The sequence below is a fragment of the Eucyclogobius newberryi genome, unplaced genomic scaffold (assembly GCF_026437365.1).
Source record: "Eucyclogobius newberryi isolate DKJ021-1_F unplaced genomic scaffold, fEucNew1.0.hap1 SCAF_20, whole genome shotgun sequence".
Taxonomy (NCBI): domain Eukaryota; kingdom Metazoa; phylum Chordata; class Actinopteri; order Gobiiformes; family Gobiidae; genus Eucyclogobius; species Eucyclogobius newberryi.
Genome location: NW_027315835.1, coordinates 7325310 through 7350861, shown reverse-complemented (window position 1 = coordinate 7350861; position 25552 = coordinate 7325310). Strand labels below are relative to the sequence as shown.

The 25552-nt window shown below is 50.8% G+C and overlaps 5 protein-coding genes across 6 annotated transcripts in view; 3 read left to right on the top strand and 2 right to left on the bottom strand.

Annotated features, from left to right (window-relative positions):
• LOC140368736 (alpha-N-acetylgalactosaminide alpha-2,6-sialyltransferase 2-like) overlaps nt 1–6323 on the top strand; it is an 11706-nt gene extending 5383 nt beyond the window's left edge. The window contains exons 2-9 of one of the 2 annotated variants that reach the window (XM_072455790.1): nt 1274–1448; nt 1895–2063; nt 2809–2968; nt 3956–4094; nt 4383–4486; nt 4580–4663; nt 4735–4834; nt 5196–6323. In XM_072455790.1, coding sequence (XP_072311891.1) covers nt 1274–1448; nt 1895–2063; nt 2809–2968; nt 3956–4094; nt 4383–4486; nt 4580–4663; nt 4735–4834; nt 5196–5777 — 1513 coding nt within the window. In that variant the 3' untranslated portion in view covers nt 5778–6323. Of the gene's footprint in view, nt 1–1273; nt 1449–1773; nt 1787–1894; nt 2064–2808; nt 2969–3955; nt 4095–4382; nt 4487–4579; nt 4664–4734; nt 4835–5195 lie in introns of those variants that run through there. The other variant, XM_072455791.1, reaches the window with a different exon arrangement.
• A 3017-nt stretch (nt 6324–9340) lies between these two features.
• On the bottom strand, nt 9341–10047 carry LOC140369477 (uncharacterized). Its single transcript, XM_072456823.1, is given in 2 exon segments — nt 9341–9623; nt 9713–10047. Coding segments are annotated over 2 exon segments (618 nt in total).
• On the top strand, nt 9935–15767 carry LOC140368737 (alpha-N-acetylgalactosaminide alpha-2,6-sialyltransferase 2-like). The gene is made up of 10 exons (XM_072455792.1): nt 9935–10014; nt 10550–10669; nt 10763–10927; nt 11084–11265; nt 12502–12661; nt 13512–13644; nt 13827–13930; nt 14024–14107; nt 14179–14278; nt 14640–15767. Exons 2-10 carry the CDS (start codon nt 10569–10571, stop codon nt 15219–15221), a joined length of 1611 nt encoding a protein of 536 aa, XP_072311893.1. The 5' UTR covers nt 9935–10014; nt 10550–10568; the 3' UTR covers nt 15222–15767.
• A 2880-nt stretch (nt 15768–18647) lies between these two features.
• LOC140369476 (alpha-N-acetylgalactosaminide alpha-2,6-sialyltransferase 2-like) lies at nt 18648–25464 on the top strand. The gene is made up of 12 exons (XM_072456822.1): nt 18648–18812; nt 19256–19446; nt 19982–20101; nt 20195–20370; nt 20464–20471; nt 20519–20687; nt 21906–22065; nt 22916–23048; nt 23231–23334; nt 23454–23537; nt 23609–23708; nt 25198–25464. The coding sequence occupies exons 1-12, from the start codon at nt 18648–18650 to the stop codon at nt 25390–25392; spliced, it is 1605 nt and encodes a 534-aa protein (XP_072312923.1). The 3' UTR covers nt 25393–25464.
• Nucleotides 25465–25496: 32 nt separating this feature from the next.
• Nucleotides 25497–25552, bottom strand: part of lhpp (phospholysine phosphohistidine inorganic pyrophosphate phosphatase) — a 420402-nt gene continuing 420346 nt past the window's right edge. The window contains exon 8 of the mRNA XM_072455741.1: nt 25497–25507. The gene's annotated coding sequence lies outside the window, so the exon portion shown is untranslated. The remainder of the gene's footprint in view (nt 25508–25552) is intronic.

Here is a 25552-nt window from a genome sequence, read left to right as displayed (position 1 = left end):
TGTAGAGTCTCAGGGTGCTAGTGTAGAGTCTCAGGGTGCTAGTGTACAGTCTCAGGGTGCTAGTGTACAGTCTCAGGGTGCTAGTGTACAGTCTCAGGGTGCTAGTGTACAGTCTCAGGGTGCTAGTGTAGAGTCTCAGGGTGCTAGTGTAGAGTCTCAGGGTGCTAGTGTAGAGTCTCAGGGTGCTAGTGTACAGTCTCAGGGTGCTAGTGTAGAGTCTCAGGGTGCTAGTGTACAGTCTCAGGGTGCTAGTGTACAGTCTCAGGGTGCTAGTGTAGAGTCTCAGGGTGCTAGTGTACAGTCTCAGGGTGCTAGTGTAGAGTCTCAGGGTGCTGGATTTGGATGGAGCCCTCCATCCAAATCCGTCTTAACATCTGTGGTCTGTATCTCTTGCCTCACTCGTTGTAGGTATTTGGCCGTAGCTGCCTTGTTACCTTGTTGCCATTTGCCTGTGGGATTCCCAGGTACTTATAACTGTTTCGCACCTCTGGTATTTTTGCTGATGCCTTTCTGAGCAGTGCTCATGTATTGATCCATGTGCCCGCTTATCTTAGCCGCCATTATGCCCGACAGGAGTTGCCGCACGCCCCCCCGACACGCCCCCCCGACACGAGCCCCCCGACACGAGCCCCCCCGACACGAGCCCCCCCCGATACATCCCCCGACATGCCCCCCCCGATACGTCCCCCCCGACATGCCCCCCCCGACACGCGCCCCCCGACACGCCACCCCTTCACGCGCCCCCCGACACGACACCCTGACACGCGCCCCCCGACTCTCGCTGGGCTAAAAAGGTTTTTATTCAGACTGGCTTTTAACACTGTAATGTAATTGCACTTTATTTTGTACAGTTTGTTTTTATTTAGTTCTATATTTTGTATTGCCTTGATTTTATTGTGAAGCACTTTGGTCATTTAAGTGTTGTAAAGGGCTCTATAAACAAAGGTTGATTGATTGATTGATTGATCGATTGATCGAATGTGCTCTACAAATAAACCTGCCTTGTATATGTGTGTATTTAAATATAAATGAATTCCACATAATATTTCACTATTGGCTCGTCCACTCTTCAGCTCTGTCCAGTCCTAAGAGAAAAACATCCACCACTCCGATCACTTGAGGGTCCCACACACATCCTTGACCCCTTCAAGTAGCGACACTCAACGCTCAGAGAAAGAAGAGGCCGGCCTGATGTGTTCATGCTACAGTTTTATAGATGCTAACGTGGATTTGCTTAAAACACTGAAACTTGTACATGTTTCTCTCTCTGCAGTTCGCCTGTGTGGTCCCTCAGAGGTTATCAGTTCTCCACGGTTCCTCCCACCACGACCGAGCCGCCCGACCTTACACCCATCCCCATCCTGCACCGGAAGGACTTCAAGAAACTGCCCCAGTGGGACTTCGACGACCAGTACAGAACGGACCGAGAGAGACACAAGACCACACAGGTGAGGACCAGGACAGAGAGAGACAAGACCACACAGGTGAGGGCCAAGACAGAGAGAGAGAGAGACAAGACCACACAGGTGAGGACCAGGACAGAGAGAGAGAGACAAGACCACACAGGTGAGGACCAGGACAGAGAGAGAGAGACAAGACCACACAGGTGAGGACCAGGACAGAGAGAGACAAGACCACACAGGTGAGGACCAGGACAGAGAGAGACAAGACCACACAGGTGAGGACCAGGACAGAGAGAGACAAGACCACACAGGTGAGGACCAGGACAGAGAGAGACAAGACCACACAGGTGAGGACCAGGACAGAGAGAGACAAGACCACACAGGTGGCCTTTTGCTGGGAAGGTTTCTTTGTGTTTCTTTGTGTTTCTTTGCGTAGTTTACAATGTTATTTGATCTAATTTCAACATTTCTCATTTCCCCCTTGGGTGCAGAAATGTGACAGCAGTTTGTGGACGAAGATCGACTCTGACCCGGAGCTCAGAGACACGTTCATCCCAAACATTCGAATGTACGTGTTCAACGGCAGCATCACCATGAGCGAGTGGAACAGGCTGTCACACTTCAACAACCCCTTTGGATTCATGGACTTCAACCACCAAGGTTAGACCAGAGAGACGGGTCAGAGAGACGGGTCAGAGAGACAGGTCAGGTCAGAGAGACGGGTCAGAGAGACGGGTCAGAGAGACGGGTCAGAGAGACGGGTCAGAGAGGTCAGACCAGAGAGATGGGTCAGAGAGACGGGTCAGAGAGACGGGTCAGAGAGGTCAGACCAGAGAGACGGGTCAGAGAGACGGGTCAGAGAGACGGGTCAGAGAGGTCAGACCAGAGAGACGGGTCAGAGAGACGGGTCAGAGAGACGGGTCAGAGAGACGGGTCAGAGAGACGGGTTCAAGTCCTGGTTTAGTTCTGTTGAAGTTTAGTCCGTAACAGATTGCAAGAGGCGCGGATCGTTCTCAAGGTCGTTGTCTTATCTTGCTGCTGAGCTCGTCCTTCCACTGACTAAGCATAATAGCGATATAAAAGAGAGTTAATCCACAGATTAACTGTGTTTTATATCACTGTTGCTTGGGTCCCATGTAATGGTCTGATGTCAGTTCACAATGAGGAAGTACACAGAAAGTACACATTAACAGAGTTTGAATTCAAAGAAAGAAAGAAAATGAATTCAACACGTTTGTAGAGGTCTGAGATAAACATCAGCAGCTTTTGTAAAACCTGAGTTCAGTTATAAAAGATGACACTAGAGCTTTTTCTCTCTCCTTTTTTTTACGGTATACATCTAGAATTTCAGCATTAAAAAAGTATTATCTATCTAACACAGTCTTCAATTGTTGTCTTCTCTCAGACGTGATGAACGGTCTGAACCTGGTCCCGAGGCCCCGGGCCCCTCTGCTGACCCCTAAACCAGGCCGAGACTGCATCAGCTGTGCTGTGGTGGGCGCCGGAGGAATCCTCTGGAGGTCCAAGAAGGGCCAAGAGATCGACAACCACGACTATGTCTTCAGGTGAGTGGTTATCCCGGCTCCTCCTCTCAGTCATGAGGCCAATGTGGCAGAGTGGTTATCCCGGCTCTTCCTCTCAGTCATGTGGCCAATGTGGCAGAGTGGTTATCCCGGCTCTTCCTCTCAGTCATGTGGCCAATGTGGCAGAGTGGTTATCCCGGCTCCTCCTCTCAGAGCTGTGATTGGCCCCAGGCTTCACGTCTTTGGTCAAAAACTGCCCATTACTCTTTACGTATGTGTTGTGTCTGATTCACTGTTGGACACTAGCACTGATAAAGTCCTGATTTAGTTAGTCCTAGTTTAGTTGGCTACTGTTCACTAGTCCTGGTCTAGTGCTGTTTTAGGCCTGTTCCAGCCTTGTTTAGTTTCCTGGTCTACAGCCACATGCTCAGACCAGAGTCTGAGCAAGTCCAGACAGGCCAAAACGAGATGTCAAAAAGCAGAAAGAAACACAACAAATAATAATTTCTCACCAAACACTGTCTCAGTCTTGAGGTAAAATGCTATATTTCCACTGATGCTAAGTTATATGTCGAGCCTTAGCGACACAAAGCTAGCAAAGCACGTTAGCAACAGCTGTTTCCTGTTTATGGCCACACGGCACTCGCTTTGTCAAGAGCCACAATCTGATATTTCCAGGTCATAATGCGTCTGACCTGATCCAAAGCCAAAGACATAAAGAGAGGTTCAAACGCGGCGTCGAGGCTTTGAGAGAAGTCAAAGAAATGAGGCAAAACTGTTCCTGTGCACGCTAGCTTTAGCCACGCCCCTCACACACACACACTTGGAATGACTTTTTGTGAATCGTGAGATCGGCCTTATGATTAAAACGTACACAGGTACACTTTAGATTCATTAAGAAAGCATTTGTTATGTTTGGGTGGCGTTAGCAGCTCATGCGTGGCTCTTGAACCGGAGCACGTAGCCACATTGACCATCAGTGACCATCAGGGAAAGGTCCTGTCTGACACGTGTTTGTTTTGTCCTCAGGGTGAATGGAGCACTGGTTAAAGGTTTTGAGGAAGATGTCGGCAATCGCACCGATATCTACGTTCACACGGCTAACTCCATCACAGCGTCCGAAATACTGTTATCAAAATACAAATACAAACGAGCCCCACATGACAAGGTATACGCAGACATTTACTACAATACTTTAGTATTTTACTGGGACAATGATCAGATTGTTGGTGAACACAGGATCGGAGACAAAATCATACATTGTTTAGTCCTGGGTCAGTCTTGGGTCAGTCCTAGGTCAGTCCTGGGTCCGTCTTGGGTCAGTCCTGGGTCAGTCCTGGGTCCGTCTTGGGTCAGTCCTGGGTCCGTCTTGGGTCTGTCTTGGATAAGTCTTGAGTCGGTCTAGGGCCGGTCCTGGGTCAGTTCTGGTTTCATGATGTCTTGTCTTGTTTTCTAGGGAATAAAGTATGTGCTGATCCCTGAGGGCATGAGGGACTTCGAATGGCTGCAGGGACTTTACAAACACGAGAGACTAACCTTCGGTTCATATAAAGGACGACGGTAAGACTCAAGTGAGGGAGCGGGTGAGGAGGGGGTGAGGAGGCGGGGGGGTAGAAAAGGGGCGGACCCTGAGCACCCTGTTCTGTGTTTCAGTCCCTGGACCTCGTACTCGGATGCGTTCAATGAGACGCGCTTCTACCTTCTGCACATGGACTTCCTGCGATACGTCCGAAACAGGTCGCTGTCACTTCACTATATGATCTCTCTAAAACACGGAGCGGATTCAGGAACTCTTCTCTGACCCGCAGGTTCTTAAAGTCGCCGACGCTGAACGCTGGATACTGGGCCATCGTTAGACCCACAAACGGCGCCTTCATGATTTTCCTGGCGCTGCACCTGTGCGACAGAGTAAGCAGTGGTGTTACACTCTGGGACTTTTGGGGCGACTTTTGGACAGGGTTTTGGACTTCTTCTTGTGTCTGTGTGATGCAGTGTGCAACGGGCTAAGAGCTGCAGTCGTGGCACTATATATTGTGGGTAAATAATGGTAAATATTTGAAGGAATATCTATACTTATTTGAAAAAAGGAAAGTTTAGTCATTCCGAAAGTAGTAATCAATCAAGTCATTTTCTAAGTTATTGCCGGCCCTGGTGCCACCACAGGGAAAGTCTGGAGCTGCTGATCGTACGGTCGTCCCAGCGTGGTGAAAGCAGCAAATACACGTTTGAAACAACATATATCAATATCTTATCCATCTCTGTGTTCCAGGTGGATGTGTACGGCTTCATCACTGGAGACCACAAGAAATACTCCAACTACTACTATGAGCGTGGAGCCAAAACGAAAGTCATATTCTACGCAAACCACAACTACAACTTGGAGAGTGCGCTGTGGAAGAAGCTTCATGACCTGGACATTATTCACCTGTACATGGGGCCGCCAGAGGCCAAGGACCCTCAGACGACCCCGCAGCCCCCAGAGAAGGCCCCTCAGCCCCCAGAGAAGGCCCCGCAGCCCCCAGAGAAGGCCCCGCAGCCCCCACAGAAGGACCCACAGCCCCCACAGAAGGACCCGCAGCCCCCACAGAAGACCCCGTGGCCCCCGGAGAAGACCCCACAGCCCCCAGAGAAGGCCCCTCAGACCCCAGAGAAGGCCCCTCAGACTCCCCCGAAGGCCCCGCAGCCCCCACAGAAGGACCCGCAGCCCCCAGAGAAGGCTCCTCAGACCCCCCCGAAGGCCCCGCAGCCCCCACAGAAGGACTCGCAGCCCTCCCCAAAGGCCCCACAGCCCCCACAGAAGGACCCTCAGCCCCCACAGAAGGACCCGCAGCCCCCACAGAAGACCCCGTAGCCCCCGGAGAAGACCCCACAGCCCCCACAGAAGGACCCGCAGCCCCCACAGAAGACCCTACAGACCCCACAGAAGACCCTGCAGACCCCACAGAAGACCCTGCAGACCCCCAGACGACCCCGTAGACACCCGCAGCCCCGCAGCCCCCCTAAGGCCCAGCAGACCCCCTAAGTCCCTGCAGCCCCCCCCCTAAGTCCCCACAGCCCCCCTAAGGCCCCACAGCCCCCCTGAGGCCCCACAGCCCCCCTAAGGCCCCACAGCCCCCCTAAGGCCCCACAGCCCCCTGAGGCCCCACAGCCCCCCTAAGGCCCCACAGCCCCCTGAGGCCCCACAGCCCCCCTAAGGCCCCACACAGCCCCCCTGAGGCCCCACAGCCCCCCTAAGGCCCCACAGCCCCCCTAAGGCCCCACAGCCCCCCTGAGGCCCCACAGCCCCCCTAAGGCCCCACAGCCCCCCCGTGTCTGCATTGTTTTGAATGCATGTTTTCTTGTTGTATAAAGTACTTTGAATGTCTTTTTGTACAAATTGTGATCTACAAATAAAGTGTTTCAGGTTCATCCGTGTCATCATTGTGTTCTGCAGAAAGGGTTTGTCATTTTATATTATAGACTTTATTATAGTTTTTCTGAAGCTCACCAACAATTTTGAGGATAGAACTTTTTTATCTCAATCTTTTGATCTAAAACTATAATGGTAATTTCTGAACCAGCTTGTTACTTTCTCCTGGAATCAAACTGGAGCCAAATCAAACAGAACAGAACAGACTGCCCCATGAGAGAAACAATGGGACAGAGGGGAACATCCTGTTAAACCTGAGCGTCCTGATTTTGTCTGTTCAAGGGGACGTGTCAGATGAAGGCGCGGCTGTGTAAAACCTATTTATGACTGATATGGTTTTATTATGATTGTAATGCGCTCTCATTTGGAGTGTCTCGGAGGAAAGAACATAGAACTGTGCTCACCTGTAAGTGTTCTGAAAGTGCATGAGGAAGAATGTGTACATTTACCACTGATGTAGTTATAATAATGGACATGCGTATTAATGCCTTTTGTAGGGTAATCATACTCATTTTTTGCTCACACATTTGTTCCAAGATGTAATGTATATTCTCTGGGACGAGCCGTTACATTGGACAACACGTGTAGCATTTTAGGTAGTTAATGTTCATATTTATATTTAAAAGGGCTCCATCTGAAGCTTGTTCAGCAAAACATTAACATCTACTCAGTCTCATTCTCTGAAGGGGAGAACACGATTCATTGACCGACAATCATAATTCTATAAAAATCAATACAAACTCTATAAACCAGGATGATTTTGTGTGGTTTAATAAACAAATATATAAAATCAATTAATTGACACATTTGGTTACACAGGCTGTGCCTGGGCTCAACTTAGTTAAAAGAAATGCTGGTATTAAGAATTAGGTTTTGGGGAATAATTCAAGTGAACCTGTCTTTAAATGCCACTCTGTAAATATCAGCCACTTTCAGGTCGCATGTGTCCAAGGAAGGTGTGGAGCGAGGCCTCCCACGTCTCTGCGTCCTTGGAGCTGTCCGGGCGCTGATGCTTGAGCAGGTTTAGCATTCGAAGAGTTTGATGAGTCCAGGGTCCGTTGAATTGTGCATTTTTCGATGAAGATGTTCGGGTTGTTTGGTGAAAGCCGAGTTTGGAAGATAATGCAGCCTCCCTGGTGGGGGAGGGGCCCCTGCGGGGGTCCCCGACCCGGTGTGTCGTCCTGGCAGGTCACGATGGAAGAAGAGAGAGTGAGCAGAACTGAGTCTGCACTTTTATTGACCTGGGAGGAGTGGCCTAGTGGCAGTGGCTTTAACTCTTGGTCAAACTTATTCTCAGTTTGGGCAAATTTAACTCAAACCAGCAAAAACGACATGTGACCATAATAAAATACACAACATTGTCAACGAACACACATCAATAGCAGGTAATGAGAAAGTACATTAAGTACGACATGAACACTTCAAACCAGTTCTTGTGGCAAACTAAACTAAAACATGATTTAGTCACAAGTTTAGATCACACAGTCAGCATCAAGTTGGTTTAGATGTGAAATATAGTCATTAAGAAACTTAGTCCTGAGGAATGTCTCTCATCAGATTCAGGGGGAGGGGCTCCGGTGAGGACAGTGTCCTCTCCGTGGGGGGTCCTTCCTTTACACCCAACACTATGCTTTGATTTCTGCAACAGTGTGTTGAGCTGTGAAAAGGTATTATCTTTCAATTGTCTTTTTGGGACATATGGGTCCCCTATGGATCCTCTTTTAAATCTGTGGGGGGTGTAGAAAGGCCCAACCAGGGACGCGAGTTGAACATTAACACTGGCTATAAACATCACATCGGCTACAAGCTTTGTTTAGTAACTATGTATGATGCATTGTCCCTGTCAATGTTATTTTTATTTTTTATAATATATATATGTTTCTTTTATTATATATATATATATATATATATATATATATTTTTTTTTTAATGTATATATATATATATATACATCCAGCGAGGCCTCGTCGATACAAGTGGCTCAAAGCCTCCAATGCTTAACGAGGCTTCATGGGGCTTCACGAGGCTTCACGAGGCTTCATCACTCGCTGGAGTATGAATTCATTACTTGAAGTTGATTGGGGAAAACATGAAAGCCACTCAGAGCTGAAGTGGCTTTAAATGGGCTGAAAAATACCGTTCTTGTCTTCCTGTTTCCTCTGGTGTCACGGCCAAAAGAGTCCTAAAGGCAACAGCAATGCATAAAGAAGGTTCTGGATCAGACCAAGTTGCGCTGTGGTAGGAGGGGTGTTTGGACACACGCCTTTGCCTACATCTGCCCTGGCTTAACTCCAAAATGTAGATTATCATTGTGTTTGCGTCTTTCTAAATTTGTAAAAACATAAATCTGCTCCCTGGCTCCTCCCGGTTCATCCTGACTCCTCCCTGGATCCTCCCTGGATCCTCCCTGGCTCCTCCCGGTTCATCCTGACTCCTCCCTGGATCCTCCCTGGCTCCTCCCGGTTCATCCTGACTCCTCCCTGGATCCTCCCTGGATCCTCCCTGGCTCCTCCCGGTTCATCCTGACTCCTCCCTGGATCCTCCCTGGCTCCTCCCGGTTCATCCTGACTCCTCCCTGGATCCTCCCTGGCTCCTCCCGGTTCATCCTGACTCCTCCCTGGATCCTCCCTGGCTCCTCCCGGTTCATCCTGACTCCTCCCTGGATCCTCCCTGGATCCTCCCTGGATCCTCCCTGGCTCCTCACGGTTCATTCTGACTCCTCCCTGGTTCCTCCCTGGCTCCTCCCCTGGTTCCTCCCCTGGTTCCTCCCCTGTTCCTCCATGGCTCCTCCCCTGGCTCCTCCCCTGCCCCTCCCTGGATCCTCCCTGGTTCCTCCCCTGTTCCTCCCTGGCTCCTCCCCTGGTTCCTCCCCTGTTCCTCCATGGCTCCTCCCCTGGCTCTTCCCTGTTCCTCCCTGGCTCCTCCCCTGTTTCCTCCCTGGATCCTCCCTGGCTCCTCCCAGTTCATCCTGACTCCTCCCTGGATCCTCCCTGGCTCCTCCCGGTTCATCCTGACTCCTCCCTGGATCCTCCCTGGATCCTCCCTGGATCCTCCCTGGCTCCTCCTGGTTCATTCTGACTCCTCCCTGGTTCCTCCCTGGCTCCTCCCCTGGTTCCTCCCCTGGTTCCTCCCCTGTTCCTCCATGGCTCCTCCCCTGGCTCCTCCCCTGCCCCTCCCTGGATCCTCCCTGGTTCCTCCCCTGTTCCTCCCTGGCTCCTCCCCTGGTTCCTCCCCTGTTCCTCCATGGCTCCTCCCCTGGCTCTTCCCTGTTCCTCCCTGGCTCCTCCCCTGTTTCCTCCCCTGTTCCTCCCTGGCTCCTCCTGGCTCCTCCCTGGTTCCTCCCTGGCTCCTCCCCTGCTTCTTCCCTGGCTCCTCACCTGTTCCTCCCTGTTCCTCCCTGTTCCTCCCTGGTTCCTCCCTGGCTCCTCCCCTGTTCCTCCCTGGGTCCTCCCCTGCTTCTTCCCTGTTCCTCCCTGGTTCCTCCCTAGCTCCTCCCCTATTCCTCCCTGGATCCTCCCTGGATCCTTCCTGGGTCCTCCCTGGATCCTTCCTGGGTCCTCCCTGGATCCTTCCTAGCTCCTCCCCTGTTCCTCCCTGGATCCTCCCTGGATCCTTCCTGGGTCCTCCCCTGCTTCTTCCCTGTTCCTGTCCTGTGGCGTGCTGTGGATTTGTCCGGCAGGTAATGGTTCCTCTTCGCTTCTTTAAAGTGCATGTGACAGGTCAGATGACACTTTTCGCTTAAAAGGCACTCAACGCGATGATGAGATTTACAACTCCAATCAACACTTTCCCCGGTTCGATTATTTTGGTGAAGTTTATAATGTTACTTCCTGGTTGGACATGAGCCGCACAGGTAAATCCACAACAGTTACCTAGCAACCAGACCATAAACAAGAGCCAAAATCCACATAAATGATGCGACAGATTTGATTTGACGAACAACAATGCCTGATAACACCACACGTTTGTCAAATGATGGTTTAAACTGTCAGAAAAGTGTGTCGTGTTATCGTCCCAGCATGTCCACATGTGACACAGAAAGCGTTCCGAGTGTGGAGTGAGTGAAGCGTCTGGGGATGAGCTGTATATGGCTCGCGCCGGGATCCGAGTGTTTTGCAAACTGCCTGTTACACCAGCTCCGGCGCTCTTACGATTATCCCACGACACAACGTGATGATTTGAACGTGAACACCCGTCTGCTGTGTGTGTTGTAGGGCGGAGCCACAGAGGGACATGTCCAGGCAGGTTCACGCCCACATTCTGCCCCTGCTCTTCGTCCTCGCCGTGGCAACTGTGCTCCACGTCACCTGGACCCACGTCTCACGGAACAATTAGTGAGACTATATTATTTCTTGTATTTACAACTGATATTACAAATGTTCCCCTCCGCTGCTGCACTGCGTAACACCGAGACGTCCTCTCTGCAGTTTGATGAAGTTGGGTTCTCAGTTCTGGTTTGCTCCCATCACGGTTCCTCCCACCACGACCGAGCCGCGCGGCCTCACACCCATCCCCATCCTGCACCAGAAGGACTTAAAGAAAATGCCCCAGTGGGACTTCGACGACCAGTACAAGACGGAGAGAGAGAGACAAGACCACACAGGTGAGGACCAGGACAGAGAGAAAGAGACAAGGCCACACAGGTGGCCTTTTGCTGGGAAGGTTTCTTTGTGTTTCTTTGTGTTTCTTTGTGTTTCTTTGCGTAGTTTACAATGTTATTTGATCTAATTTCAACATTTCTCATTTCCCCCTTGGGTGCAGAAATGTGACAGCAGTTTGTGGACGAAGATCGACTCTGACCCGGAGCTCAGAGACACGTTCATCCCAAACATTCGAATGTACGTGTTCAACGGCAGCATCACCATGAGCGAGTGGAACAGGCTGTCACACTTCAACAACCCCTTTGGATTCATGGACTTCAACCACCAAGGTTAGACCAGAGAGACGGGTCAGAGAGACGGGTCAGAGAGACAGGTCAGGTCAGAGAGACAGGTCAGGTCAGAGAGACGGGTCAGAGAGACGGGTCAGAGAGACGGGTCAGAGAGGTCAGACCAGAGAGACGGGTCAGAGAGACGGGTCAGAGAGACGGGTCAGAGAGGTCAGACCAGAGAGACGGGTCAGAGAGACGGGTCAGAGAGACGGGTCAGAGAGACGGGTCAGAGAGACGGGTCAGGTCAGAGAGACGGGTCAGAGAAACGGGTCAGAGAGACGGGTCAGAGAGGTCAGACCAGAGAGACGGGTCAGAGAGACGGGTCAGAGAGGTCACACAAGAGTCCAGAACGGTCTGGCTCCAATTCTGTGAATGTTCTGATTAAACACACCGGCCCCACATGTGCACAACCTGACCTGCCATAACCTGTCCCACATATGCATAACCTGCCCCACATGTGCATAACCTGCCCCACATGTGCATATCCTGCCCCACATGTGCATATCCTGCCCCACATGTGCATATCCTGCCCCACATGTGCATATCCTGCCCCACATGTGCATATCCTGCTCCACATGTGCATATCCTGCCCCACATGTGCACAACCAGTCCCACATGTGCCTAACCTGCCATAACTGCCCTACATGTGCACAGCCAGCCCCACATGTGCACAGCCAGCCCCACATGTGCACAGCCAGCCCCACATGTGCACAGCCAGCCCCACATGTGCACAGCCAGCCCTACATGTGCACAGCCAGCCCCACATGTGCACAGCCCGCCCCACATGTGCACAGCCAGCCCCACATGTGCATAACCTGCCCCACATGTGCACAGCCAGCCCCACATGTGCACAGCCAGCCCCACATGTGCTTAGTGTCTTGTACTAAAGTGACAAACTGACCCTGGGGTTTAAAATTGGGTCAAATGTAAATTCCATGAGATGTGACAACACAATCCTGAAGAGATTCAACACATTTTTACTACAAACCTCATGGTATCAGTATCAACCTCATGGTATCAGTATCAACCTCATGGTATCAGTATCAACCTCATGGTATCAGTATCAACCTCATGGTATCAGTATCAACCTTATGGTATCAGTATCGGTATTGGATTGATATCCCGATACTTGCCCCAGTATTAATTTAATCAGATGCATCTTACTTCAGATTCACCACATGCACCAATATGTATCATATTTATTTTACTCTTTTTTTTCTTCACACTCTTTTTCAGACGTGATGAAGGCTCTGAACCTGGTCCCGAGGCCCCGGGCCCCTCTGCTGACCCCTAAACCAGGCCGAGACTGCATCAGCTGTGCTGTGGTGGGCGCCGGAGGAATCCTCTGGAGGTCCAAGAAGGGCCAAGAGATCGACAGCCACGACTATGTCTTCAGGTGAGGCCAATGTGGCAGAGTGGTTATCTCGGCTCCTCCTCTCAGTCATGAGGCCAATGTGGCAGAGTGGTTATCTCGGCTCCTCCTCTCAGTCATGAGGCCAATGTGGCAGAGTGGTTATCCCGGCTCCTCCTCTCAGTCATGAGGCCAATGTGGCAGAGTGGTTATCCCGGCTCCTCCTCTCAGTCATGAGGCCAATGTGGCAGAGTGGTTATCCCGGCTCCTCCTCTCAGTCATGAGTGGTTATTCAGGAGAGTCCAGGCTTTCCCTCATCAAGCTTATTTATTTTGGTAACAATGCAAGAAAATTATGGCTTTTAAGACTTTAAAAGCTGTAAAAGTGTAATGGCTCCATCATAGCCAAACAAACAAGAATAATATGTACACTTCAAATATTTATCTACTTTAGAGTTTATCTACTTTAGAGTCCCACATAGACAGACATGCAATAAGCACATGAAAGAAGAAAGGCAGGACTTTTACTACTGAGAAACTGTATATCTTTATGAAGACATGAAGTGTAAACAAAGTACTTATTTAGATGTTTCTCAAACTGTGGGACCTGGTTTAGTCCTAGTTTAGTCCTAGTTTAGTCCTTGTTTAGCCCTGGTCTAGCCCTGTTTAGACCTGGTTTAGACCTGGTTTAGCCCTGGTCCAGCCCTGGTCTAGCCCTGGTCTAGCCCTGGTCTAGCCCTGGTCTAGCCCTGGTCTAGCCCTGGTTTAGCCCTGGTCTAGGCCCTGGTTTAGGCAAATTCTCTCATTTGTCCCGTTGTCATGGAGATAAAACCCAGGGAGCACAAAGACTCCGCCCTGGCTCTGCTTCAGTCTAACGAGTTTCGTCTCGTTGCCAGGGTGAACGTAGCGGTGACCAAGAGTTTCGAGGACGACGTGGGGAATCGAACCGACGTCTATGTCCACACGGCTCATTCCATCACGCAGGCCGGAACACGGAAGTTCAACAACACGCAGGCCCCACAGGACGAGGTTTAGTCCTGGTTTAGACCCTGATTAGACCTGGTTTAGACCTGGTTTAAACCCTGATTAGACCTTGTTTAGTCCTGGTTTAGCCCTCATTTAGACCCGGGTTAGACCTGGTTTAGTCCTGGTTTAGACCCGGGTTAGACCTGGTTTAGTCTTGGTTTAGTTCTGGTTTCATGATTTTCTAGGGGATAAAGTATGTGCTGATCCCTGAGGGCATGAGGGACTTCGAATGGCTGCAGGGACTTTACAAACACGAGAGACTAACCTTCGGTTCATATAAAGGACGACGGTAAGACTCAAGTGAGGGAGCGGGTGAGGAGGGGGTGAGGAGGCGGGGGGGTAGAAAAGGGGCGGACCCTGAGCACCCTGTTCTGTGTTTCAGTCCCTGGACCTCGTACTCGGATGCGTTCAATGAGACGCGCTTCTACCTTCTGCACATGGACTTCCTGCGATACGTCCGAAACAGGTCGCTGTCACTTCACTATATGATCTCTCTAAAACACGGAGCGGATTCAGGAACTCTTCTCTGACCCGCAGGTTCTTAAAGTCGCCGACGCTGAACGCTGGATACTGGGCCATCGTTAGACCCACAAACGGCGCCTTCATGATTTTCCTGGCGCTGCACCTGTGCGACAGAGTAAGCAGTGGTGTTACACTCTGGGACTTTTGGGGCGACTTTTGGACAGGGTTTTGGACTTCTTCTTGTGTCTGTGTGATGCAGTGTGCAACGGGCTAAGAGCTGCAGTCGTGGCACTATATATTGTGGGTAAATAATGGTAAATATTTGAAGGAATATCTATACTTATTTGAAAAAAGGAAAGTTTAGTCATTCCGAAAGTAGTAATCAATCAAGTCATTTTCTAAGTTATTGCCGGCCCTGGTGCCACCACAGGGAAAGTCTGGAGCTGCTGATCGTACGGTCGTCCCAGCGTGGTGAAAGCAGCAAATACACGTTTGAAACAACATATATCAATATCTTATCCATCTCTGTGTTCCAGGTGGATGTGTACGGCTTCATCACTGGAGACCACAAGAAATACTCCAACTACTACTATGAGCGTGGAGCCAAAACGAAAGTCATATTCTACGCAAACCACAACTACAACTTGGAGAGTGCGCTGTGGAAGAAGCTTCATGACCTGGACATTATTCACCTGTACATGGGGCCGCCAGAGGCCAAGGACCCTCAGACGACCCCGCAGCCCCCAGAGAAGGCCCCTCAGCCCCCAGAGAAGGCCCCGCAGCCCCCAGAGAAGGCCCCGCAGCCCCCACAGAAGGACCCACAGCCCCCACAGAAGGACCCGCAGCCCCCACAGAAGACCCCGTGGCCCCCGGAGAAGACCCCACAGCCCCCAGAGAAGGCCCCTCAGACCCCAGAGAAGGCCCCTCAGACTCCCCCGAAGGCCCCGCAGCCCCCACAGAAGGACCCGCAGCCCCCAGAGAAGGCTCCTCAGACCCCCCCGAAGGCCCCGCAGCCCCCACAGAAGGACTCGCAGCCCTCCCCAAAGGCCCCACAGCCCCCACAGAAGGACCCTCAGCCCCCACAGAAGGACCCGCAGCCCCCACAGAAGACCCCGTAGCCCCCGGAGAAGACCCCACAGCCCCCACAGAAGGACCCGCAGCCCCCACAGAAGACCCTACAGACCCCACAGAAGACCCTGCAGACCCCACAGAAGACCCTGCAGACCCCCAGACGACCCCGTAGACACCCGCAGCCCCGCAGCCCCCCTAAGGCCCAGCAGACCCCCTAAGTCCCTGCAGCCCCCCCCCTAAGTCCCCACAGCCCCCCTAAGGCCCCACAGCCCCCCTGAGGCCCCACAGCCCCCCTAAGGCCCCACAGCCCCCCTAAGGCCCCACAGCCCCCTGAGGCCCCACAGCCCCCCTAAGGCCCCACAGCCCCCTGAGGCCCCACAGCCCCCCTAAGGCCCCACACAGCCCCCCTGAGGCCCCACAGCCCCCCTAAGGCCCCACAGCCCCCCTAAGGCCCCACAGCCCCCCTGAGGCCCCACAGCCCCCCTAAGGCCCCACAGCCCCCCCGTGTCTGCATTGTTTTGAATGCATGTTTTCTTGTTGTATAAAGTACTTTGAATGTCTTTTTGTACAAATTGTGATCTACAAATAAAGTGTTTCAGGTTCATCCGTGTCATCATTGTGTTCTGCAGAAAGGGTTTGTCATTTTATATTATAGACTTTATTATAGTTTTTCTGAAGCTCACCAACAATTTTGAGGATAGAACTTTTTTATCTCAATCTTTTGATCTAAAACTATAATGGTAATTTCTGAACCAGCTTGTTACTTTCTCCTGGAATCAAACTGGAGCCAAATCAAACAGAACAGAACAGACTGCCCCATGAGAGAAACAATGGGACAGAGGGGAACATCCTGTTAAACCTGAGCGTCCTGATTTTGTCTGTTCAAGGGGACGTGTCAGATGAAGGCGCGGCTGTGTAAAACCTATTTATGACTGATATGGTTTTATTATGATTGTAATGCGCTCTCATTTGGAGTGTCTCGGAGGAAAGAACATAGAACTGTGCTCACCTGTAAGTGTTCTGAAAGTGCATGAGGAAGAATGTGTACATTTACCACTGATGTAGTTATAATAATGGACATGCGTATTAATGCCTTTTGTAGGGTAATCATACTCATTTTTTGCTCACACATTTGTTCCAAGATGTAATGTATATTCTCTGGGACGAGCCGTTACATTGGACAACACGTGTAGCATTTTAGGTAGTTAATGTTCATATTTATATTTAAAAGGGCTCCATCTGAAGCTTGTTCAGCAAAACATTAACATCTACTCAGTCTCATTCTCTGAAGGGGAGAACACGATTCATTGACCGACAATCATAATTCTATAAAAATCAATACAAACTCTATAAACCAGGATGATTTTGTGTGGTTTAATAAACAAATATATAAAATCAATTAATTGACACATTTGGTTACACAGGCTGTGCCTGGGCTCAACTTAGTTAAAAGAAATGCTGGTATTAAGAATTAGGTTTTGGGGAATAATTCAAGTGAACCTGTCTTTAAATGCCACTCTGTAAATATCAGCCACTTTCAGGTCGCATGTGTCCAAGGAAGGTGTGGAGCGAGGCCTCCCACGTCTCTGCGTCCTTGGAGCTGTCCGGGCGCTGATGCTTGAGCAGGTTTAGCATTCGAAGAGTTTGATGAGTCCAGGGTCCGTTGAATTGTGCATTTTTCGATGAAGATGTTCGGGTTGTTTGGTGAAAGCCGAGTTTGGAAGATAATGCAGCCTCCCTGGTGGGGGAGGGGCCCCTGCGGGGGTCCCCGACCCGGTGTGTCGTCCTGGCAGGTCACGATGGAAGAAGAGAGAGTGAGCAGAACTGAGTCTGCACTTTTATTGACCTGGGAGGAGTGGCCTAGTGGCAGTGGCTTTAACTCTTGGTCAAACTTATTCTCAGTTTGGGCAAATTTAACTCAAACCAGCAAAAACGACATGTGACCATAATAAAATACACAACATTGTCAACGAACACACATCAATAGCAGGTAATGAGAAAGTACATTAAGTACGACATGAACACTTCAAACCAGTTCTTGTGGCAAACTAAACTAAAACATGATTTAGTCACAAGTTTAGATCACACAGTCAGCATCAAGTTGGTTTAGATGTGAAATATAGTCATTAAGAAACTTAGTCCTGAGGAATGTCTCTCATCAGATTCAGGGGGAGGGGCTCCGGTGAGGACAGTGTCCTCTCCGTGGGGGGTCCTTCCTTTACACCCAACACTATGCTTTGATTTCTGCAACAGTGTGTTGAGCTGTGAAAAGGTATTATCTTTCAATCGTCTTTTTGGGACATATGGGTCCCCTATGGATCCTCTTTTAAATCTGTGGGGGGTGTAGAAAGGCCCAACCAGGGACGCGAGTTGAACATTAACACTGGCTATAAACATCACATCGGCTACAAGCTTTGTTTAGTAACTATGTATGATGCATTGTCCCTGTCAATGTTATTTTTATTTTTTATAATATATATATGTTTCTTTTATTATATATATATATATATATATATATATATTTTTTTTTTAATGTATATATATATATATATACATCCAGCGAGGCCTCGTCGATACAAGTGGCTCAAAGCCTCCAATGCTTAACGAGGCTTCATGGGGCTTCACGAGGCTTCACGAGGCTTCATCACTCGCTGGAGTATGAATTCATTACTTGAAGTTGATTGGGGAAAACATGAAAGCCACTCAGAGCTGAAGTGGCTTTAAATGGGCTGAAAAATACCGTTCTTGTCTTCCTGTTTCCTCTGGTGTCACGGCCAAAGGAGTCCTAAAGGCAACAGCAATGCATAAAGAAGGTTCTGGATCAGACCAAGTTGCGCTGTGGTAGGAGGGGTGTTTGGACACACGCCTTTGCCTACATCTGCCCTGGCTTAACTCCAAAATGTAGATTATCATTGTGTTTGCGTCTTTCTAAATTTGTAAAAACATAAATCTGCTCCCTGGCTCCTCCCGGTTCATCCTGACTCCTCCCTGGATCCTCCCTGGATCCTCCCTGGCTCCTCCCGGTTCATCCTGACTCCTCCCTGGATCCTCCCTGGCTCCTCCCGGTTCATCCTGACTCCTCCCTGGATCCTCCCTGGATCCTCCCTGGCTCCTCCCGGTTCATCCTGACTCCTCCCTGGATCCTCCCTGGCTCCTCCCGGTTCATCCTGACTCCTCCCTGGATCCTCCCTGGCTCCTCCCGGTTCATCCTGACTCCTCCCTGGATCCTCCCTGGCTCCTCCCGGTTCATCCTGACTCCTCCCTGGATCCTCCCTGGATCCTCCCTGGCTCCTCACGGTTCATTCTGACTCCTCCCTGGTTCCTCCCTGGCTCCTCCCCTGGTTCCTCCCCTGGTTCCTCCCCTGTTCCTCCATGGCTCCTCCCCTGGCTCCTCCCCTGCCCCTCCCTGGATCCTCCCTGGTTCCTCCCCTGTTCCTCCCTGGCTCCTCCCCTGGTTCCTCCCCTGTTCCTCCATGGCTCCTCCCCTGGCTCTTCCCTGTTCCTCCCTGGCTCCTCCCCTGTTTCCTCCCTGGATCCTCCCTGGCTCCTCCCAGTTCATCCTGACTCCTCCCTGGATCCTCCCTGGCTCCTCCCGGTTCATCCTGACTCCTCCCTGGATCCTCCCTGGATCCTCCCTGGCTCCTCCTGGTTCATTCTGACTCCTCCCTGGTTCCTCCCTGGCTCCTCCCCTGGTTCCTCCCCTGGTTCCTCCCCTGTTCCTCCATGGCTCCTCCCCTGGCTCCTCCCCTGCCCCTCCCTGGATCCTCCCTGGTTCCTCCCCTGTTCCTCCCTGGCTCCTCCCCTGGTTCCTCCCCTGTTCCTCCATGGCTCCTCCCCTGGCTCTTCCCTGTTCCTCCCTGGCTCCTCCCCTGTTTCCTCCCCTGTTCCTCCCTGGCTCCTCCTGGCTCCTCCCTGGTTCCTCCCTGGCTCCTCCCCTGGCTCCTCCCCTGCTTCTTCCCTGGCTCCTCACCTGTTCCTCCCTGTTCCTCCCTGTTCCTCCCTGGTTCCTCCCTGGCTCCTCCCCTGTTCCTCCCTGGGTCCTCCCCTGCTTCTTCCCTGTTCCTCCCTGGTTCCTCCCTAGCTCCTCCCCTATTCCTCCCTGGATCCTCCCTGGATCCTTCCTGGGTCCTCCCTGGATCCTTCCTGGGTCCTCCCTGGATCCTTCCTAGCTCCTCCCCTGTTCCTCCCTGGATCCTCCCTGGATCCTTCCTGGGTCCTCCCCTGCTTCTTCCCTGTTCCTGTCCTGTGGCGTGCTGTGGATTTGTCCGGCAGGTAATGGTTCCTCTTCGCTTCTTTAAAGTGCATGTGACAGGTCAGATGACACTTTTCGCTTAAAAGGCACTCAACGCGATGATGAGATTTACAACTCCAATCAACACTTTCCCCGGTTCGATTATTTTGGTGAAGTTTATAATGTTACTTCCTGGTTGGACATGAGCCGCACAGGTAAATCCACAACAGTTACCTAGCAACCAGACCATAAACAAGAGCCAAAATCCACATAAATGATGCGACAGATTTGATTTGACGAACAACAATGCCTGATAACACCACACGTTTGTCAAATGATGGTTTAAACTGTCAGAAAAGTGTGTCGTGTTATCGTCCCAGCATGTCCACATGTGACACAGAAAGCGTTCCGAGTGTGGAGTGAGTGAAGCGTCTGGGGATGAGCTGTATATGGCTCGCGCCGGGATCCGAGTGTTTTGCAAACTGCCTGTTACACCAGCTCCGGCGCTCTTACGATTATCCCACGACACAACGTGATGATTTGAACGTGAACACCCGTCTGCTGTGTGTGTTGTAGGGCGGAGCCACAGAGGGACATGTCCAGGCAGGTTCACGCCCACATTCTGCCCCTGCTCTTCGTCCTCGCCGTGGCAACTGTGCTCCACGTCACCTGGACCCACGTCTCACGGAACAATTAGTGAGACTATATTATTTCTTGTATTTACAACTGATATTACAAATGTTCCCCTCCGCTGCTGCACTGCGTAACACCGAGACGTCCTCTCTGCAGTTTGATGAAGTTGGGTTCTCAGTTCTGGTTTGCTCCCATCACGGTTCCTCCCACCACGACCGAGCCGCGCGGCCTCACACCCATCCCCATCCTGCACCAGAAGGACTTAAAGAAAATGCCCCAGTGGGACTTCGACGACCAGTACAAGACGGAGAGAGAGAGACAAGACCACACAGGTGAGGACCAGGACAGAGAGAAAGAGACAAGGCCACACAGGTGGCCTTTTGCTGGGAAGGTTTCTTTGTGTTTCTTTGTGTTTCTTTGCGTAGTTTACAATGTTATTTGATCTAATTTCAACATTTCTCATTTCCCCCTTGGGTGCAGAAATGTGACAGCAGTTTGTGGACGAAGATCGACTCTGACCCGGAGCTCAGAGACACGTTCATCCCAAACATTCGAATGTACGTGTTCAACGGCAGCATCACCATGAGCGAGTGGAACAGGCTGTCACACTTCAACAACCCCTTTGGATTCATGGACTTCAACCACCAAGGTTAGACCAGAGAGACGGGTCAGAGAGACGGGTCAGAGAGACAGGTCAGGTCAGAGAGACGGGTCAGAGAGACGGGTCAGAGAGACGGGTCAGAGAGATGGGTCAGAGAGGTCAGACCAGAGAGACGGGTCAGAGAGACGGGTCAGAGAGACGGGTCAGAGAGGTCAGACCAGAGAGACGGGTCAGAGAGACGGGTCAGAGAGACGGGTCAGAGAGACGGGTCAGGTCAGAGAGACGGGTCAGAGAAACGGGTCAGAGAGACGGGTCAGAGAGGTCAGACCAGAGAGACGGGTCAGAGAGACGGGTCAGAGAGGTCACACAAGAGTCCAGAACGGTCTGGCTCCAATTCTGTGAATGTTCTGATTAAACACACCGGCCCCACATGTGCACAACCTGACCTGCCATAACCTGTCCCACATATGCATAACCTGCCCCACATGTGCATAACCTGCCCCACATGTGCATATCCTGCCCCACATGTGCATATCCTGCCCCACATGTGCATATCCTGCCCCACATGTGCATATCCTGCCCCACATGTGCATATCCTGCTCCACATGTGCATATCCTGCCCCACATGTGCACAACCAGTCCAACATGTGCCTAACCTGCCATAACTGCCCTACATGTGCACAGCCAGCCCCACATGTGCACAGCCAGCCCCACATGTGCACAGCCAGCCCCACATGTGCACAGCCAGCCCCACATGTGCACAGCCAGCCCTACATGTGCACAGCCAGCCCCACATGTGCACAGCCCGCCCCACATGTGCACAGCCAGCCCCACATGTGCATAACCTGCCCCACATGTGCACAGCCAGCCCCACATGTGCACAGCCAGCCCCACATGTGCTTAGTGTCTTGTACTAAAGTGACAAACTGACCCTGGGGTTTAAAATTGGGTCAAATGTAAATTCCATGAGATGTGACAACACAATCCTGAAGAGATTCAACACATTTTTACTACAAACCTCATGGTATCAGTATCAACCTCATGGTATCAGTATCAACCTCATGGTATCAGTATCAACCTCATGGTATCAGTATCAACCTCATGGTATCAGTATCAACCTTATGGTATCAGTATCGGTATTGGATTGATATCCCGATACTTGCCCCAGTATTAATTTAATCAGATGCATCTTACTTCAGATTCACCACATGCACCAATATGTATCATATTTATTTTACTCTTTTTTTTCTTCACACTCTTTTTCAGACGTGATGAAGGCTCTGAACCTGGTCCCGAGGCCCCGGGCCCCTCTGCTGACCCCTAAACCAGGCCGAGACTGCATCAGCTGTGCTGTGGTGGGCGCCGGAGGAATCCTCTGGAGGTCCAAGAAGGGCCAAGAGATCGACAGCCACGACTATGTCTTCAGGTGAGGCCAATGTGGCAGAGTGGTTATCTCGGCTCCTCCTCTCAGTCATGAGGCCAATGTGGCAGAGTGGTTATCTCGGCTCCTCCTCTCAGTCATGAGGCCAATGTGGCAGAGTGGTTATCCCGGCTCCTCCTCTCAGTCATGAGGCCAATGTGGCAGAGTGGTTATCCCGGCTCCTCCTCTCAGTCATGAGGCCAATGTGGCAGAGTGGTTATCCCGGCTCCTCCTCTCAGTCATGAGTGGTTATTCAGGAGAGTCCAGGCTTTCCCTCATCAAGCTTATTTATTTTGGTAACAATGCAAGAAAATTATGGCTTTTAAGACTTTAAAAGCTGTAAAAGTGTAATGGCTCCATCATAGCCAAACAAACAAGAATAATATGTACACTTCAAATATTTATCTACTTTAGAGTTTATCTACTTTAGAGTCCCACATAGACAGACATGCAATAAGCACATGAAAGAAGAAAGGCAGGACTTTTACTACTGAGAAACTGTATATCTTTATGAAGACATGAAGTGTAAACAAAGTACTTATTTAGATGTTTCTCAAACTGTGGGACCTGGTTTAGTCCTAGTTTAGTCCTAGTTTAGTCCTTGTTTAGCCCTGGTCTAGCCCTGTTTAGACCTGGTTTAGACCTGGTTTAGCCCTGGTCCAGCCCTGGTCTAGCCCTGGTCTAGCCCTGGTCTAGCCCTGGTCTAGCCCTGGTCTAGCCCTGGTTTAGCCCTGGTCTAGGCCCTGGTTTAGGCAAATTCTCTCATTTGTCCCGTTGTCATGGAGATAAAACCCAGGGAGCACAAAGACTCCGCCCTGGCTCTGCTTCAGTCTAACGAGTTTCGTCTCGTTGCCAGGGTGAACGTAGCGGTGACCAAGAGTTTCGAGGACGACGTGGGGAATCGAACCGACGTCTATGTCCACACGGCTCATTCCATCACGCAGGCCGGAACACGGAAGTTCAACAACACGCAGGCCCCACAGGACGAGGTTTAGTCCTGGTTTAGACCCTGATTAGACCTGGTTTAGACCTGGTTTAAACCCTGATTAGACCTTGTTTAGTCCTGGTTTAGCCCTCATTTAGACCCGGGTTAGACCTGGTTTAGTCCTGGTTTAGACCCGGGTTAGACCTGGTTTAGTCTTGGTTTAGTTCTGGTTTCATGATTTTCTAGGGGATAAAGTATGTGCTGATCCCTGAGGGCATGAGGGACTTCGAATGGCTGCAGGGACTTTACAAACACGAGAGACTAACCTTCGGTTCATATAAAGGACGACGGTAAGACTCAAGTGAGGGAGCGGGTGAGGAGGGGGTGAGGAGGCGGGGGAGGGGGTGAAGAGGGGGGGAGGTGTGGGGAGAAAAGGGGCGGACCCTGAGCACCCTGTTCTGTGTTTCAGTCCCTGGACCTTGTACTCGGATGCGTTCAATGAGACGCGCTTCTACCTTCTGCACATGGACTTCCTGCGATACGTCCGAAACAGGTCGCTGTCACTTCACTATATGATCTCTCTAAAACACGGAGCGGATTCAGGAACTCTTCTCTGACCCGCAGGTTCTTAAAGTCGCCGACGCTGAACGCTGGATACTGGGCCATCGTTAGACCCACAAACGGCGCCTTCACAATGTTCCTGGCGCTGCACCTGTGCGACAGAGTGAGAACCTTTTGGCCCTTCACACACACACACACAGCGCTTTAGGTCAGTGGTCCCCAAACTACGGCCCGCGGGCCACATCCGGCCCATTGGGCCTTTCAATCCGGCCCGCCAAGCTTGTCCAAGTAATATTAAAATATAATAATTTTATTTTTTATCTTTTGGTTACCCCCACGAGTCTGAAGGTTCACAAGTCCGAGGTTTTAAAGGTTCGCTTGTCCAAAGGTTCATTGGTCCGAAGGTTCGCTAGTCCGAAGGTTCGCTAGTCCGAAGGTTCGATAGTCCAAAGGTTCACTGGTCCGAAGGTTCGCTAGTCCGAAAGTTCACAGGTCCGAAGGTTTACTGGTCCGAAGGTTCACTAGTCCGAAGGATCGCTAGTCCGAAGGTTCACTGGTCCGAAGGTTCACTGGTCCGAAGGTTCACTGGTCCGAAGGTTCGCTAGTCCGAAAGTTCACTAGTCCGAAGGTTTGCTAGTCTGAAGGTTTACTGGTCCGAAGGTTCGCTAGTCTGAAGGTTTACTGGTCCGAAGGTTCACTAGTCCGAAGGTTCGCTGGTCCGAAAGTTCACTAGTCCGAAGGTTTGCTAGTCTGAAGGTTTACTGGTCCGAAGGTTCGCTAGTCTGAAGGTTTACTGGTCCGAAGGTTCACTAGTCCAAAGGTTCGCTGGTCCGAAGGTTCGCTAGTCCGAAAGTTCACAGGTCCGAAGGTTTACTGGTCGGAAGGTTTACTGGTCCGAAGGTTCGCTGGTCCAAAGGTTCGCTAGTCCAAAGGTTCGCTAGTCCGAAAGTTCACAGGTCCGAAAGTTCGCTGGTCCGAAAGTTCGCTGATCCGAAGGTTCGCTAGACCGAAGGTTCGCTAGACCGAAGGTTCGCTAGTCCGAAGGTTCGCTAGACCGAAGGTTCCTCATAGGGGTAAAGTGAACGTGCACAGACGGCATCGGGATGTAGTCAGTCTATAAAATGCGCACGAAGCACGAAGACACGCACTGGGGCTCGTCACAATGTTTGGTGCACCAGCTGCTCACAGGAGGCAGCCCAAGTTGTACTGTGTATGTGAAGATAACAAGAGAACATCCGAATCATCCACTCTATGCCCTTATTTGATCATAAGTGTAGAAATACGCGTGATCCGATCACCGTAGGATTGGTAGTCAAAAAGGAAATTCAGGTTTTGAAGACCGAAGTGTCTATTTTGCCCCGGCGTGGCGGTCGAAACTGCTATGCTCTTTTGTGCCGTGGCTCCTGACACTGCTGGGCTATTTGACCGCGCCGCGGGAGTAATTATTCTATTTGATTACTGTGACCAAACAACCGTGAAGTCATCCATTTTGTTTCTGTTCCGCGAGTCTGCGAGCGGCTTTACCAAACTTGACTTTCTGAACGACAAAAACGTACTTAAACGTGACAAGAACAGATTTAAGACGTACATTTCTTGTATATTGAAGAAAAAGTCTGTCGCTTTTAAAACGCTCACGATTATGATTCTCTCAGGTGGACGCTTACGGATTTATAACTGAAAATCACAAACAATATTCCAACTACTACTACGACCGCGGAGCCGACACCCACATGGTGTTCTACCCAAACCACGACTACGACCTGGAGAGGGCGCTGTGGAGGAGGCTTCACGACCTGGGCATCATTCGGCTGTACCTGGGAGCGCCGCGTTCCAACAAGACGATGTGAAAGAACGTTTGAAGGATTTCAGATAAAAATGTCATTTTACCGTATTTGAAGACAAATATAATGAGTGAATAAATTGGAGATGAAATGGTGCGTCTGCATTCCGCCTGTTCTTCAGAGCAACGTTTGAAACCACACTGTTTGATTTATATATTTTCTCTTA

Excerpts from the sequence above, each read along its gene's own strand:
- LOC140368737 (XM_072455792.1), top strand. The coding sequence starts at position 10,569 with ATGTCCAGGCAGGTTCACGCCCACATTCTGCCCCTGCTCTTCGTCCTC. Across the intron at positions 10,670-10,762 it reads CACGTCTCACGGAACAATTA|TTTGATGAAGTTGGGTTCTC; the intron begins GTGAGACTATAT and ends TCCTCTCTGCAG. Across the intron at positions 10,928-11,083 it reads AAGACGGAGAGAGAGAGACA|CCCTTGGGTGCAGAAATGTG; the intron begins AGACCACACAGG and ends TTTCTCATTTCC.
- LOC140369476 (XM_072456822.1), top strand. The coding sequence starts at position 18,648 with ATGGCTCCTCCCCTGGCTCTTCCCTGTTCCTCCCTGGCTCCTCCCCTG. Across the intron at positions 19,447-19,981 it reads GCTGTGGATTTGTCCGGCAG|GGCGGAGCCACAGAGGGACA; the intron begins GTAATGGTTCCT and ends TGTGTGTTGTAG. Across the intron at positions 22,066-22,915 it reads AGCCACGACTATGTCTTCAG|GGTGAACGTAGCGGTGACCA; the intron begins GTGAGGCCAATG and ends TCTCGTTGCCAG.